Consider the following 16,822-nt stretch of genomic DNA (forward strand, 5'->3'; position numbering starts at 1 on the left):
AAAAAAAAAAAAAAAAAAAAAAAATTAATTAGTTAATTAATTTTAAAAAGATGGAAAAGGAGCAAAATAAACTTTAGAGACTGGTCAGTCAGTATTAATGAAGACCTATATTTAACTATAAAATTATTTTTTAAAAAGAAATAATTAAGAAAATATATTTTAAATTTTGCTTCTCTTAAGGAATTAATAATTGTTATGAGATGCAGAGTAGCAAATGAATATATTTTATTAGAAAAAATAAATAATTTTTGATATTGCATGCTGAAATATGTATAAGTTAAGTAATAAAACTGAAATGTGTTTCAAAATAATCCAAGTGTTATGGGAGATGAAGGTAGGGTCTAGATGAAGCAGATGGTTAAGTAATAATTACTGAAGCTGAGTGATCAGTACATGAGCATCCATTGAATAATGAATTATTCTCTTTTGTTTGATATTGTTTGTATTTAGTTAAAAACAAAGTTTTAGGTACCAAAAAAGCTATGTGGCTCTGGGAATGTTGGTTCCTTGCGTAGGTGGAAGGATTTCTGGTTTTCAACGAATAAAGCTCAACTTGAATTGCCAGCTTCCATCTACCTTACAAGAACTTTTAAAATAAATAAATAAACAAATAAATAAATAAATATGGTGGATTCAAAATCTGTTGTACCTTGGTCTGAAGATGATGGATTTTGCCCCCACAGTTTTCAGAAGAACAGCACTTCAACAGTTTCATGAAATCCCTTCGAGAGAAAGTGGAAGTTAAACAGTTAAATCATTTCTGGGACATTGTTGTTCAGGGTAAGGAGTTCTTTGTTTTTTGGGTTATTTCCCCCTCTAGATATTGATGCTGCTGCATATCCATACAACTTCTAAACATAAATTATATTGCATGATCTCCTAGGTGGGGAAGCCTGGTGACTGACTGACACACACACACACACACACACACTCTCTCTCTCTCTCTCTCTCTCTCTCTCTCTCTCTCTCTCTCTCCCTCCCCTCCCCATCCCCCCCCCCAAGTGAATCTTGAAAGTAGTTTTCTTTAGTAATGTGCTCACCCACATTTTTAACTAGTAAAATGCCTGGCCACCCCCACCACCACCACTCTCTCTCTCTTCCTTCTTCTTTTGTGGTACTGGGGATCAAGCCCAGAGCCTCAAACATGCTAGGGAAACACTCTCCCAGTGAGCTACATCCCCAGCCTTTCATTTTAGTTCAAGACGGGGTCTAGAAAAGTTGCCCAGACTGTCTCAAACTTGAGAGCCTCCTCCTGCCTCAGCCTCCAGAGTTGCTGGGCTTACAGATATGTGTCATCATGCCCGGTGGAACCTGATAGACTTCCCATTTGGCTTTGAGAAATGCCCAGGATTCATTGAACTCAAAGTCCCCTTTAATAAGCATCAATACAGAGTTGATAAATACCAAGTGGATGTTACACTCTGTGCAGCATGACCCATTTCTAAGATTGTGCCCTTCTGTTTGTTCACTGAAGCCACTGTGCGGACAAACTTTGCCCCGTTCTCATATTCTTAGGCTATTTCCATTCTCTTTGGTCCACTGCACTTGGACTGACTTACCCAGATTTTGCCTCCCTGCTACCTTTCATTACCACATTTTTGGGCTTCCCAAGTCAGCAGCCCCACATCTTCATTCACTAAAGCCACTCATTTCCTCACTTATTCATAGCAACCACTACAAACTAAACCCAGAGAGGAATGAACACATGTTCTTCCAATGTTACATTTGATATTTGATTTTCTTCATGCCTTTTTCCTGTTTTTGAAAACATGACCCAGTTTTCTTTCAGAACTCAAGTATATTATTTATTAAAAATACATATGAAAATAAATTTAAGAGATGGTATGAAACTTTCACTTATAAATCAAGAGGCAAAAATTAGTCTCCACCTGTTTTTCGGTGTAAATTCTGGATGGGGTTACACACCTATCTATCCACCTTGTAACAGGCGGCATTTCATCCCAGGCAGTGTTACTTGACAGTTAATTTTTCAACCCTTTAACCTCTACATTGGTGAGCAAAAGCAATTAGGATACATGGTGAATGGGACTTACTCAAATCACTTTTTTTGTCACCATGGCTATCCCAGTAGATGAAAGAGGAAGTTGGTGTGGGTATTTATGAATGCCTAAAACATACTATTTGCTGAAAGCAAACTTGCAGTATGTGCACAAGATCCTTATTTTCTGGGAGTTTATATGCTGCTTAGAGAATACCTAAAACCTGTGCCTTTTCTAGGTACAAATGAATGTTAAAAATGCATGTGTTTTTCTATGAGTATCATGCATCAGCCATTTGAGATAGGAAAGAATCTTAGGAAGAAGAGAACATTAAAGGGTAGATTTTCTGTCGTTTGCCTTCACTGAGCTAAAATTGATGCACAATGCTATATTAAATGACACAGACACCAGTTGTAACAGTGTGTTACCTCCTGACCTAGTGCTCTGGTCATTTCATCAATAGCCAGTCACACTGCTTAATTCAAAATATTTACACACTCCACCATTGAGTACTGATGGATTTGGACAAAAGAATACACTCATTCAAACATTTATTTATTGAGCTTCTTGTATGTACTACATGGAGGGGAATAAAAAGATGAATAGTACCTATTCCCTGCCCTTGAGGAAGGACAGATAAACATGCAAATAGTTACACAAAATATGAAGAGTGATTTCCAAGGGTTAAAAAGTGATCTAAGAATTCTAAAAGGGAGTGCTGTGTCTTTCTGAAGTTGACTAAGAAAGCCTTCATAGAGTGGGTAGAACTGCACAAGTGGCCTTTGTTTCTTACTACACTAGCAAAAATAAGAGAAAGGATAGTGTGAGATGAAATGAAAGATGTTTATTCATTGCCATTTTAGTTTTATGGGTTTTTTTTTCTTAGGACAGAGCATCTTTATATTTTTAAGTCTCCAGAGCAAAGGTGGGAGGAGATGATGGAAAGGAAAGTGAGATTAGGATTAACTATTTGTATTTGAAGTTTACTCTGTGAATTACTTTTTAGATGGAATCACTCTGATCACCAAAGATGAAGCCTCTGGAAGTTCTGTCACAGCTGAGGAAGCCAAAAAGGTATTAAGAAAGAATTCCCTGTATTAGAATCATTGTGGTGGGCATTATTTTCCTAGATGTCCTTAAGAAGTTAAATTTTAAGGTGCCTGAAGTAGGGCACTCATTCTTTATTCAGCCAACAAACAAATTGCTTCAACTGCAGCATACTTGTGGGAAACATAATCCACTCAGTTTTCCACAGGCCTCAGTTGTATTTCTGGAACTCACCTGTAATCCCAGCTTAAGTAGTCCTAGAGCTTCTGACCTCCCTAGTACATTCCAGGTTTAGCCTAGACCCTGGCAAAAGGCTATAAAGTCCACTAGCCCAGTGATTTCCCACGCTGGCCACACATTTAGTCACCTGAGGAACTTTTTTTTTTTTTTTTTTTAAATGCTGATTAAAAATCAGAATCACCCCAGAGATTCTATTCTGTTTGTTTGAGATGGGTGCTGGGCATGGTTTGTTTGAATTTTTAAAGTCTCTCAGATGAATGTGCAGCGGGTAGAAAAAAACTATTCTAGCATAAAGGACATCCAGCTATTTTCAGTAAAGGTCTCTTTCAGTAGAAGATTAACACAATTGTTAGGACAAGGCCTCCCTGTCTGATGTATGAGCTTTGAGTCAAGAGTCAGCTATGAGTCACGATACACATAGCTATTTAGTTCACGGATCCTTCATTATACCTCAAGGTTGTGATGAAATTTTAATGGAATTAGATTCAATAGCTCAAAAACATAGTTTATAGCATTTAGTTTTAGTTACCATCACTAATGGATCCAGTCTTGCTAGGACAGTGCCTGGCAACCACCCTGACAAACCTTCTGCTATGCACTACGTCCTGTGCTGCATGCTGACAGCCCTCTGCCCTCTGTAGAAGCTCAAACATTGGGTACAAGGGAGCATAGGGTGGCAGTGGAGACTCAAAAAAATAACTGTATATTCTGAGAGAGAGTTTGACCTGGGGCCAGCAGATAGGAATGTATCAAGGGAATGGCAGGAGCAAGTTCACCATAGGTCTCAATTCAGGCTAAATGGAAAATGCCTCCAACTTTCAACTATACAAAGGCATCTGACAGAAACCATATTGTTTGGGAGACAAGTTAATCAGCATATATAAGAGTTTTTAATCAGTACTGAGCCTGGCAAAAGTTTTTCTTAAAGAACAGATATGGTCCCTACTTTCAGGGAGTATGTTTCTAGAATTTTAGACACATACTCTTAGGAGCTGACTGTTGTCTCAGAGGGGTTCGCAGTGTCTGTACCCTCTTCCACAGTCAGTAGTGAGTACCAAGAGTTTGGGTATGTCAGGTAACAGTTTGGCTTTATTTTTATTTGTCAGTTTATACAATGTTACGATTTTATTTTCCCCTTGGACTGTAGTAGAATTTGTCAGTCAGAATTTTCCAGAGAAATAGAACCAAAGAAAACACACACACATACACATACACACCTCCCTCACTTGATTGATTGATTGACTTTAAGGAATTGGCTCATGTGATTGTGGGAGCTAGCAAGTCCAAAATGTATAAGATAAGCTGACAGGCTTGAAACTCAGACAAGGCTTCTTTGTTAGTCTTAACAGAATTCTTTTTTGGGAAACCTGTTTTTTTTTCTCTTAAAGCCTTCAACTGACAGGATAAGACCCGTCAGTTATTGAATGTATTGAAAATGATGTTAGCTGATTATAAGTGGTAAACTCATTTACAAAATACCTTCACAGAAATATCTAGAGTAAGTAGTGTTTCATGGAACAGCAGGGCACTATAACTTAGCCAAGTTGACACATAATGTTAGTCCTTACGTATGGTGAAGGTTTTTGCTAAACAAGTAAAATACGTCAAGACATACAATTTAATTTTAGTCATTATTGCTTTACAAAAATCTGTCATCCAAGTGAGAATTGAACACATTACAGTCTTTGGAGGAAGTGGGGAGCACTGGTCTAGAAAAGGTAATGCTCCCTCCTAGCTGTGCATCTTAACCAAGTGTCACAGCTCATTGAATCCTGAATATTAGAGAGGAAAGAAATCTAGAAAGGGATAATGCATTTTTAAATTGTGTGAGGCTTGTTCTATATTGCAAATGTGATATCTTCTTTGGAATTTAAGGACACAGAGTCTGATAATTGAGCTATAGAGCAAAATTTCAGTTAATTGCTAGGTATGAGGTGGTATCCTTAGATGATTCTAATATCACCAGAACTGACTTCAGTTGTAGTTTAAGACAACTCTGGTAATGTCACTAAATAGAGAAAACTTAATAAAAAACATGAAGAGAATCTCTTCTCCCAGCATGGGATACCTGGCTTTGTCTTGCAACTTCTTCCTTTTGGAACAATTTCCAGTCAGGGCACACTAAGTACACTTTTGATACTGCCAGCAAAACTTCACTGTTTTGGCAGATAAGAAGGAGGAAATTCAACTGAAATGTATTGAGCACCAGCTCTGTGCTAGGCATTTTAATGTACGTTGTTTTGTAGCATCTGAAATTAAATTTGCACGTTAACCTTACAGACGCACATCTAGAAAATGCCATTTTCTTTTTTTCACATTTATCAATGCTTCAGTCAATTAAATATTTATACCAAATGTTTATATAACATTTGACTTCTAAAAAAAAGCATTCACATTATGTGATGTTTACTTAAAACATGCACATTTTATCTAGATAATGATAGAAAGAGATGGTAATAAAATTTTGTGTAGGTCTGGGATGTAGCTCAGTGGTAGTGTGCTTGCCTAGTGTGCGCAAAGCCCTGGGTTTAATCCCTAGCACTGGGGGGGAGAAATTTTTTTTTGTATGTATCTTCAGAACCAAGTGTCCAGTACAGTCTCTGTGATCCTCATATAGTGATCTGCTACGAATTGGCAGGAGCAGAATACTGTCCTGTTATCACTGGGAAACCAAATTCTACAAAGTTTAAATGGGGTTACACTATGAGCACTCAGAGGCAGCAAGAAGATTAAAATTCTGGTCCCTGTGCACTGCACTGGACCTTCATTCCTAGATAGATTTAAGTCTTACAAATAATCTATAAAATGCAGTAGTCCCTATTTTCCTTATTCTTTTAATATATTTACTATAAGTTATTAAAAGTTAGCAAGCTGTCAAATTCTTGCTATTAAGTGTTATTTGAAAGGAAATAATTATCTAGGGTTGTCCATTTTAGGTGGAAATTAAATTATAACTTTGCACTTGTACAACACCTTAAAGAGAGCCATTTTCTTCTAGTGTATTTTTAAAATATGTGAATTTTGTGATTCTTTTGAGAAACAGGTAAGTTAGCCCTACTGCAGACATAGAATATTCTTCCATAAATTTAGGTAATCAAAAGTTTCCCAGTAGCTTTCATTTCACTTTGAAACCTACATATTACCCATCTCTGGAGCCCATTTTTATTGTCATTATAATCTGTCAATTCTTTCATTTAACCTTTTCTGTTTCTAGATGGTAGTGTTAGACATTCCCTTAGCATTTGATGTTGGGTAAAGTCTTTGTGTAGTCCTGAGTGCCTTTATCCATCATGTTGGTCTCACTTCCTGGCGCTCTCATAGGCAAGAGAGGTAAAGCAGGGTTTCTAAGATCTCAAAATAAGTGACTGACTGGGAATCTCTTTCTAGGACTGACCCCTGGTCTCCTGTCATCTTATTCCATGTTAAGAACAGGAGAAAGAGGATTTATCCCCAAGCCTTGAGGAATCCAAGAGGCTGAGCTGTATCTAAATATTCATTAGATTCAAGCTTTTGGGGGTGGGGGACATTTTTAGCACTTGTTTTCCTTTTAACAGCCTCATCTATCCTTTATTTGATCCGTTTTCTATCTTAATATCATAGATACTTAGTTTAGTGATCTGGTTTTTTCTCTAATACCATCCAGAAAGGTGAAGTTGAATAACTCAGTGTCTCACAGCAAGCTAATGACTAGCAGAACTGACCAGAACCAAGACCCCCTGGACTCCTACTCTAGCCACCCTCCCTCCACACCATGGCTTCACCTCTCCATGCCTCCACCAGTCACATCTGTTTAGAGAAGAGATACTCAGTGCTTCCTCTTTCAAGAGTACACCCAGATTCGTGCAGATGAATGTATAAGAGATCACCAAAGCCTTGCAAAGGATTCTAAGATGGTTTAAGAATCTCTAACTACTGGCCCCTGTTGGACCCTGTGACATTTACTTTTGTTCTTTTCTGATTTCCTAAATCTCTGGTGTGGTTTTTCAGTATGCTAGTATAAGAAAAGCAGCAATGCATATCAGAGTGTTACCTAATGTTTGTTTAAAGCTTGAGACTTTTAAGATAACATTTTAAATTTTTATGAAGATGGAACATGTATAGTAATTGAACACATCATATGGTATACAAGTTGATGAACTCTTACATATTCATATACCTGTGTGCCCACCACCCAAAAGGCTCCCCAGGGCTTCCTCAGTCAGAGCCCTTCTATCCCCCAAGTAACCAGTACTCACTTCTGTCACTTGAGAAGAGTTTTGCCTGTTCTTGACTTTCATATCATTGGAATCATGCCTAATGGTTCACTGATGTTGTAATTACTCATTCTGTATTATAACTATGTAGTATCCCTTTTAACGATTATACTGCAATTTATTCATTGATTACCTTGATGATGGGCATTTGATTATTTCCAAACTTTAGCAATCATGAATAAAGATATGCTAGATATTCTTACATATTGCTTGGTGGTTGTATATTAGGTATATTCCAAATAATTAGAACAGAAAACTTAAACTGCCACAAAGAATTTTTGCTCTTTATTTCTTCTGAGGTTCACCACAACACCATAAGATAAATAGGGTGAACAGTAGTATTTCCTTTTTATTTTTGAAGAAAATTAGTTATGAAGTGGTCCCAAAGTTTTCAAGTGCTCCTGAAGGGCCGAGGTTATGGTTGTGTTCTACAAACCAGGGTGGAGGATTTTTCTGATGCAGTCTATTGCCATTATTGCATAAAATAAGCTACATATGACATTAATGAAACCTAAATTTATGGCATTTTAGGCAAACTTGTTCATTTTGATGCTTTTTTATACATCTGGGGTCACCTGATAGTGTTGGAATCAGCCTGATGGAAGCCAGGTGTTTTTAATTTGGGCGTTGGTAGGGGTCTGAGCACAAGCTGATTGTTAGAGGTTATTGATTCCATTTCTCTGCTTGTAGCCAGGATTACATTTCAGTACACAATGAGTAAAAGTAGTAGTTTATTCATCTCATAAAGATCTCTAGGTAAGAGGCTCTTTGTGCCAACACCACGTGGATGATGGCTGAGGAATGGGGAATGTATCACACAAGTGTCCTTTCTATTTATTATCTCCTTTCTCAGCATTCTGCAGAGGAAAAGGACAGGAGAAAAGAAGAAACTTGACTCCTACCCTTTTCTGCTGCATTCAGAGAATGGTTCCTTTTATTGAGAAAGCAAACCAGTCCTTGAATTCTCTGCTCTGTCTATAGCTTCCTCTAGCTTCCCTGTCACTGCTTAGCCTGGAAATTACTTGCCATTAAAAACTCTGATGAGGAAGAGCGCTGTGTATAAGAGATCAGCCTCTGATGAGGAAGAGCACTGTGTATAAGAGATCAGCCTTGCCCGGGCTTGGGAACATAATGGATGGCAGCTCAGCTTTTAGCCATAATTTGCTATGCAGAAATGTGAGGCAGATCTGTCAGGGAAATCAGCTGCAGATGTTTATCACTTGATGGAAATGAAAGGGTTTTTATGCTGCTGCTCCTCTCTTCCTAGGAAGTTGGCCTATCCTCAGACATGTGCCATTGTGTTTGATTATATATACCATGGTCACACTGTGCGGACAGACCTATCTTATTTTATCCTTTAATTTCACTCTAAAAGAGGGTTTTCAGGTGAGGAAGGAATGGGAATTGCAACTTTTAGAGGCTGAATGCCAAAAAACATCAAGAATTTTCTATATTCATCTGTAAATACCTATAATGTTTCAGGTTACTAATGTAAAAGATGTAGTGGACTGTTGTGCAACTGAGCGCATGGAGTTTGTCATTTGTTTTGGATATGCTAGTTCTTTGGTCCCACAGAAGGCTATGACAGGACACAGCTCTGCCTTTTACTCTGTTCACCCTATGTGTTCGACGTGTTTTTTTTGGTTTTTTTTTTTTTTGGTACTGAGTATTGAGCCCATGCTAGACACCTGCTCTACCATTGAGCTACATATCCCCAGCCCTCACCTTAACTGGATGAGACTTATTCATTAGCCATATATTTCTAATATAGGGAAAACCATGCAATGGTTGATTACAATGAGTAGGGAAAGCAAGATACAATTTTTAATAGTGACAATAATCAGGAGAACTATAAAGATTAATTTGGAAACCATGTGCAATAAATGTATGAATTTCTTATTTATCTATACTTGGTTCTCAGATATCTCTATTAATAATCACCCACAATAAATTGAATTAATGATACAGCAGCTGCATTACATTTCTCTTCCAGACTGTCTGCCCCCATTGCAAGGATTTTCTGCGTGTCGTAGCATTGATTCCCAGCCCTGCACATAGTTCAGTAAAATCCATATGTGTCCTTAAAAGAATTAATCTCTCAGTCAAAATGAAGGTTCAAGAATAGTGAAGCAACAAAGTCCAGGGGAGAGGTCAAGTCAACCTGGCCACATCTGTGTCAAGGCAATGCCCAGCTATGTAGAAACAGCCTTTGCTGTTACCATTATGTTAATTGTGTGTGAGTTTCTATGCTTCAGAAATGGAAAGATGGGCAGAGCTTGCTTCCTGAGATTTGCTGCATGCAACCTAATTAGTGAATGACTTTGATTTATAATTTGTTAAAAGAGATATAGTTTATTTATAGGTCTTAGGTTTCAAAGACCTTTATCATGTCCACTGTACCATAACAATAACAGGAATGTATAGGAAAAGCAGTTCTTGCCATTTTTTCATGTTGATAACATGTATAACAAGATTTGCCTGAGTGGAGGCAGCTGCAGGAAAGCAGCATTAAGCCAAAAGGCTCCAACACAAGTGTGCTCCACTGCACTCTGGCTGACTTAGGGAATGCTGACAGAGAGACATAGTCTACCTTTCATCACCCCCTTTAAAATGCTCATTCCTATAGGCTGGTCTGTGCTCCCAGGTAAAGGTCACATTCTCAGGATAGATAGGCATTGGTAGAACTTGGCTCTTGGAGGCAGTTGCCACATGCATGAAGTTTGAAAAGACACCCTACCATTATGTCTTGGAGGGACAGGATAGAAAAAAAGATATTCAAATGATTTTTTAGGGCACTCACAACTTTTTAAAATTCTCAGTATCATCCTTTGATCCTTACAGACCTGGCTTTAGGGCCTTTGCTTTTCTGTGTCTGCCTTTGATAAGTTCCAGGTCTAAAACACTGATGCCGAACAGAAGTTTTCTCATCCATTTTTTTATCTGCCCATTTTCTGACAATTTCTAACAAATGGAAGGACTTCCATAAAAGGGATTAAGCAGCCTCTCAAGTTCACTCATTTTTTTTTTAATTTGAGTCAAGACACACTGTTTGGGGGTGCTTATTTTCTTAATCTTATCTTGCCAGCTTACTTGTGGAAGCAGACATGAAATATCAAGTGAGGTATTCGTGTCCATCATGCTGATGTGGGACCCTCCCCAGATTCACCATCCTGATAAGCCCTGACAAATCCTCCCTCTTCATTAGACCTTTCTCTAGTAACTAGTTAGTATGGACTATTAAACCTCAAAATTGGTGCTCTTGTCCAGAGCCAAAGGAAGAATATGCCAAGATGTATGTGGTTTTTTTTTGTTGTTGTTGTTTTTTTTTTTTTGGTTGTTGTTGTTTGTTTGATTTTTAAAGACCATTTGCAATGGGACTTTACTAAGCAAGCCTTCCTTAGTTTTGCCTGTGGAATGTTAGCAAACTGTTCGCTTCATCAAAAGAGGCAAAAATGTCACTGTAGTAACATGACTGATTTTCTATTCACAGTTTCTGGCCCCCAAAGAAAAACCACATGAAGACAAAGCAGCCATGTTTGAAGAAGGTGGTGATGTAGACGATTTGGTAAGCGCTTTCAGTATATACCAGGTGTTCTAAAGAATGAAATTGAGCTGTAAATTCAGCCACAAAAGCTGCTTATCATAGACTTGTTTCTTATTTGTGTTTTAATTTCTAACATATCAGAAGTTCTCTACACTGTTATTTATTGCCATTATAAATTTAATCAGATAGGTGATTTCATAATGGAAATTCCTATGTTCTGTGATTTCAACTACATTGTTCATTCAAATTAATTCTCTTCTTTGAAGGGCTAGAACGAGCTGGGGAGGCTATTTTCTTAGTAGCAAAATGTTATAATTTACTGAAATTGCTCTTAACCAAAAATAAGTAATACAACATGCAATTTGTGTGGGTTGACAAATAAGAACAGCCTTTAAGAAACCTACTTCTTAAATGTTCTCAATTAACTTAACATAAACAAAATAGACTAATAGGCATTTGAGGATTACTGCACCTCATTACACCATGCTGTGGATACCTGGAAAACTGTATAAATATTGGAATTTACATCCATCTTTCAGGTTTAGAAACTTCTTCTCTTTAAACCTCACACAATAACTGTCCAGCAAAAACTGCATACTTTGCTTTCATCCTTTTTGTGAGAAGTTCTTAATACTGAAATGAGGAATGATTTGGTATTTAACTCCTAAAGTACTTAGTAGTGAATAAGTATGCAAGTCCATGCGTGTCTAACCAATGTAGTTTTCTTTTTTTTTTAATTTTTATTATTAGTTGTTCAAAACATTACATAGCTCTTGACATATCATATTTCATACATTTGATTCAAGTGGGTTATGAACTCCCATTTTTACCCTGCATACAGATTGCAGAATCACATAGTTTTCATTAAACTCTGTTTTGCCAGAGCATCAGTGGCAGGTCTTTGGGGATGGAGGTGGGGGCAAGGATTGAATCCAGGGGTGCTTAATCACTGAGCCACATCCCCAGCCCATTTTTATTTTTTATTTTGAGACAGGGTCTCACTGAGTTGCTTAGGGCCTCGCTAAGTTGCTGAGGCTGGCTCTGAACTTGTGATCCTCCTGCCTTAGTCTTCCAAGCCACTGGGATGATAGGCAGACAGGCATGCAGCACACATCCAGCCTGGTTCCCTTCTTAATATGTCATTTTTGTTTACAGCTGGACATGATGTAGGTCATGGATGTTTGGGGAATCTAAGAGAGCTGCCATCTTCATAGTGCTGGAGACTCTAAACACAACAACCTGGAAGCCATTCAGGGGAACCCGAAGCTGTGGAGATCATTTCAACAGGTTACTTGGAAGTGAATTCCCCTCCATCTCTATGGCGTGAACACATGCATACATGTTGTAAGAGATAATTCAGACTTTATGCAAAGTTTATAAAGAGGCATTCTTACTTTTTGTTTGGCATATTATTTCTTTTGTGATTTATTCTTCTTAGTCTATTACACACATACTTCGAAGTTTCAGGAAAATAGATTCTTCCAGACCTGGTGTATTGGTGAGGATTACTCATGAAATGATTAGCATCTCCTCTGGAACCAGGGCATGATCACTGGTGAGTCCCACTTCTTTCCAGTCTGCTCCTCCAGTAACAGTCATGATGTGCTGATTGAGCAGTGATGTTTGCTCCCTACCAGCAAGTGCTGAGATAGGAAAATCACAGGGAAGGACTGACCCATTTCTCTTTTTAGTTAAGCCTTTTTAATCACCACATTACTTTGGCTCTGTGAATAGGCAGTTTTCCATAAGCAAGGTGGGAAGGGAACATAATTTCCTTGAATTAGCGTCTTAAACTAGAAATGGTGGTGTTCTCATGAAGAAAAGGCCTACTTTGGGCCCAACCTCTATCATATCAGTGAACCTTGGGGGAAGGAAAAAAAAAAAACACTAAGAAATTCACAGCCAGGAGTTAGGTTATCATCCCATTCATTGTTCTCTACTTATGGGTGTCAAACAGAGAAGGTTTTGTTGTATAAAAATACTTTACTTTCTCAATCTCTCCCATTTCTACTTAAGTCAACTTTCATTTTCTCTTAATAATATTTCCTTTCCTGAAACAAGAAAATATGAAAGAAAAAGGAATGTCATTCCTTCCTGACATTCTTACTCCTCCTTCTTTGGTATCATGAACTTCTTGAAGCCCAATCACCAGTGTCTTAAGTACCCCAATTAAATGGTCATGGATAGACTTCATTTTGAAAATGCATTGTTAAAGGCATAAATGACTCATTCCTCTGTGGATCACTACTAATTAACTAATTGTCCATAAATACACACACACACACACACATATAAAATCTTCAGTGCTGTGCTGAGAATTAAAGCCCCTTTGTTTACTGATTGAAAATGGATCTCCAAGATGGAACGTCATTCATTCTACTGAGGAGAAGGAGTATCTCTAGGACCATCCCCTTGTGATACTCTGCACACTTGAGTCAAACTTGATGTATAGATGTCTATCTGAAGCTACCCCAGTGGGGGATGATTACATATGGATAGCTAAAACCTAAAGGATGTTTGTGATTTGGACAAAACCGAAGCATTCTTGAATCACAGAGAGTGAAAACTTAATCTCTAAATTTACATTCTCATCAGATTCTCCTGGCAGTATGAATCTGCTCAGTAAGTATGGCCCCTAAGCACCTTCTGTCTTTGGCAGTGTGGGGAATTACCTCTTGGAAACATCAGTTCTTCTGTCAAACCAGGAAAAGTGTGAATCAAGTTAGTCCTTTAGATCTTCTAATGTTTTTTGGTTGAGATTGTATGCAATAGGAAGAAAGAAGTTTTTATAGGCTAGGGAGAGACAGGACTAAATTAGCCATGTAATTTAATTTCCAAATCCTTTTCCTACAGTTACAATATATGTGCTGTGCAGACTTCATCATAGTACACTGATAGGAGTAGGAACCTCGTGTTTTAGATGAACACATCAAGGTCCCTTTTCCCTGACATGAGCTTGCAGATCTACAGAACTTCTATATGTTCTGCTGACATCTTAAGAGCCTTGGAGAGCAGCAAGCACTGTGTCCTCATCCATCAGCCACAGGCTAGTCCTCAGAAGCCCAGTAGTCTGGCAAATGCTAGGCTTGTATGTGAATTGGAATCCACTGATTCTAGTCTTTGTCACATAGAAATGTCATTGAAATTTATTGATTTAGGAGGCACAGATAGAAGAAGGCAACTCACCTCCCAATCTTAATGCAAAAATGCCCCTCCCTCCTGCATTTCCTAATGCCCCTAAGGATATGTGCTGCCTCCTATTAAGAACCACTGTTTTGCTGTGCTCCATGGCACATACCTGTAGTTCCAGCCACTCAGAAGACTGAGGCTAAAGAATCACTTGAGCCTATGAGTTCAAGATCTAGACAACACTGTGACTCCATCTCTATTTAAAAAAGAGAAAAATGGGAAAAAAAAAAAAAAAGCTACTATTTAAATGCTGGATTTTAATCCTTTGCTAATTAAAGTTAAAATTTAGATCTTAGAAAATTCTTCAGAAAACCATGTTGGGGTTTGGCAGTTTTCTTTACCAGATCTAGGATGGTTTAAAAAATAAATGGACATAGATCTATGCTTCTGTCTTGAATGTGTGCTAATGACTGCCCTTGAAGCAATTGTGATTCAGGCAATTGTGATTGTGTCTGGCCCACTATCTCCCTTGGGCCTCATTTCACATTGTTCTCTTCTCTAACAGGTAGTCTAGGTTCAGAACACAAGCTACTGGCCTATCAGAGTAGGTGGCATTAGGGAACATAATGTGGTTAGAGGAGAGAATATGAGGCTATCCCAGATTTCAGGCTTGAGTCATGCCTCTTTTGCTTGCTGCGTGGCCCGTGTTAAGATACTGGACCGAGGGGCTGGGGTTGTGGCTCAGCGGAGAGCACTTGCCTAGCATGTGAGAGGCACTGGATTCCATTCTTAGCACCATGTACAAATAAATAAAAACAAAGTTCTGTCAACAACTAAAAAAAAAAAAAAAAGAAAAGAAAAAGATGGTGGACCTACCTCCTGCCTCAGAGGATTATTCAGCTGAAGCAGGCCTATGAAAGTGCTCTATAAACTCTAAGGTGCTTTCCACAAATTAGGTGGTTTTATGAATACTCCAAACGGAAGGCATGGGCAGGATATATGGAATTTTTTAATACCTTGAGTATTCCAATGCTAATTTCCCTTATTACCTGTTGTTATTGGACTTAGGTTCTCTTTTATTTAATAAGTAGATAAGAAAACCTATCGGTGTGATCAGAGGTGCTAGGTTAGGATTCAGGGCAGGTTCTGATGGTTTTGACAGGGTGACCATACATTCCTGCTTACCAGGAAATTGTCCTGGCATGGTTGATAGGCTCTCTTTCACTCTTCAAAAGTGTCCTGGTATGGATTATAGATTGTATGGTCTATAAAACCCTGTGTGTCGATCATATTGTAAATATCACAACAGAGCCCAAGGAATGGCTCAGTGCTTGCCTTTATTGCCTTGCCCCTCTGCTGGTAACTCTTGAACTAAATATGCAAGGAACAAACAACAAAATGGAAATTATCATACTGCTTTCATATTCACTTGTCTTAAAGTTCTTTGGAGCAGCCAGGTTGCAGCTAATGGTGTAGATTTGTTGTCTGCCTCATACATCCAGACCTTACCACCAACTGGCTACCAACAGAGAAAAGGATTCTCACTAGGCCTACTCAGATGGAGTAGGCCTGGCTTTCTTGCCTGGATGACAGCATGGAGCAGAAAGTGGAAATACATATGGTCTTTGACACATGTATACCCTAATGTGGCCAAGGCTCTACTCTTATGTATAGTCCTCTCTGTAGCAGGCAGGGGAATAGTAGCAGGGGGTGTGCAGAAGGGGCTACCCCCACCCCATACCTCACCTCTACATAGGCCCATCCACCTATCAGAAGTAGAGTTTCTAACCCCTGTGTAGTGTTGTTGGCTTCCTGAAGTCATTTTGGAATGGGGGAAAAAATGCCTCTTTTCTCCATCTAAATGTAACCCAGGACCAGAGACCTGTTTAGAGAGGCATAATAGCAGAGTGCTTCAAAGTGTCACCTGGATGTTAGATGCTCCTTTGTTAACTCTCATTGTCAGTAACACTTAACAGCTGCATGGCCCCAGCAAGTTCCTTAACCTGTGTAAACAACAAATAATGAAATTTCTTGCATTTCATCTGTGGACACGGTGGACTCAGAGAAGACAGGATCTTCTCAAAGGGGATTTGAAGATGACTTTGCAGAAGGTGCATGGATAATGAGAACAGCTGCTGCCTGGATGTAGGGGGAGCCACCCAGATATGCCTCAGCTGCAGCTCAGAACCCAGACCTACCTGCATTTGCACTGCAGCATTGTGGGGCAGGGGGCTACTAACAGGGCTCTGATAGACACACTATGGTATTGGCATGTGTGAGTATCCAGATTTCTATAAGTTTCTCCCTGTTACCTTCTTAGCATGCTGGGAATTGTAACCACCCTCACAAGGTTATTGTTAGGATTAACAGCATATAGTCTATTGGCTAACAGGGATGGAAAATAAATGGGAAATAAAACTTATTTTGCATAGAATTCTCCCCTTAAGAACTGGTGCATTTTGTTGGGTAAACACTTTGTATTTGTAAGATGGAATGGTGGTATATACAACAAGGAGTGTAGAAGGAAGATGGGACCCTGCAGAGCTGGAAGGAGGAGGTGGTGGCCCTGCTGTTCTGGCTGGTCTCCAACCAGACTATTGATGAAGGTT

The 16,822-nt window shown here is 38.7% G+C and overlaps 1 protein-coding gene across 1 annotated transcript in view; it reads left to right on the forward strand.

Moving 5' to 3' along the window:
- Xrcc5 (X-ray repair cross complementing 5) overlaps window positions 1-12,491 on the forward strand; it is an 85,431-nt gene extending 72,940 nt beyond the window's left edge. The window contains exons 17-20 of the mRNA XM_048808989.1: window positions 666-780; window positions 3,007-3,074; window positions 11,031-11,105; window positions 12,240-12,491. Of these exons, the coding sequence (XP_048664946.1) occupies window positions 666-780; window positions 3,007-3,074; window positions 11,031-11,105; window positions 12,240-12,254 (273 nt within the window). The 3' untranslated portion in view covers window positions 12,255-12,491. The remainder of the gene's footprint in view (window positions 1-665; window positions 781-3,006; window positions 3,075-11,030; window positions 11,106-12,239) is intronic.
- Window positions 12,492-16,822: the final 4,331 nt, after the last annotated feature.

This window comes from Marmota marmota, unplaced genomic scaffold (genome assembly GCF_001458135.2).
Source record: "Marmota marmota marmota unplaced genomic scaffold, marMar, whole genome shotgun sequence".
NCBI classification, from domain to species: domain Eukaryota; kingdom Metazoa; phylum Chordata; class Mammalia; order Rodentia; family Sciuridae; genus Marmota; species Marmota marmota.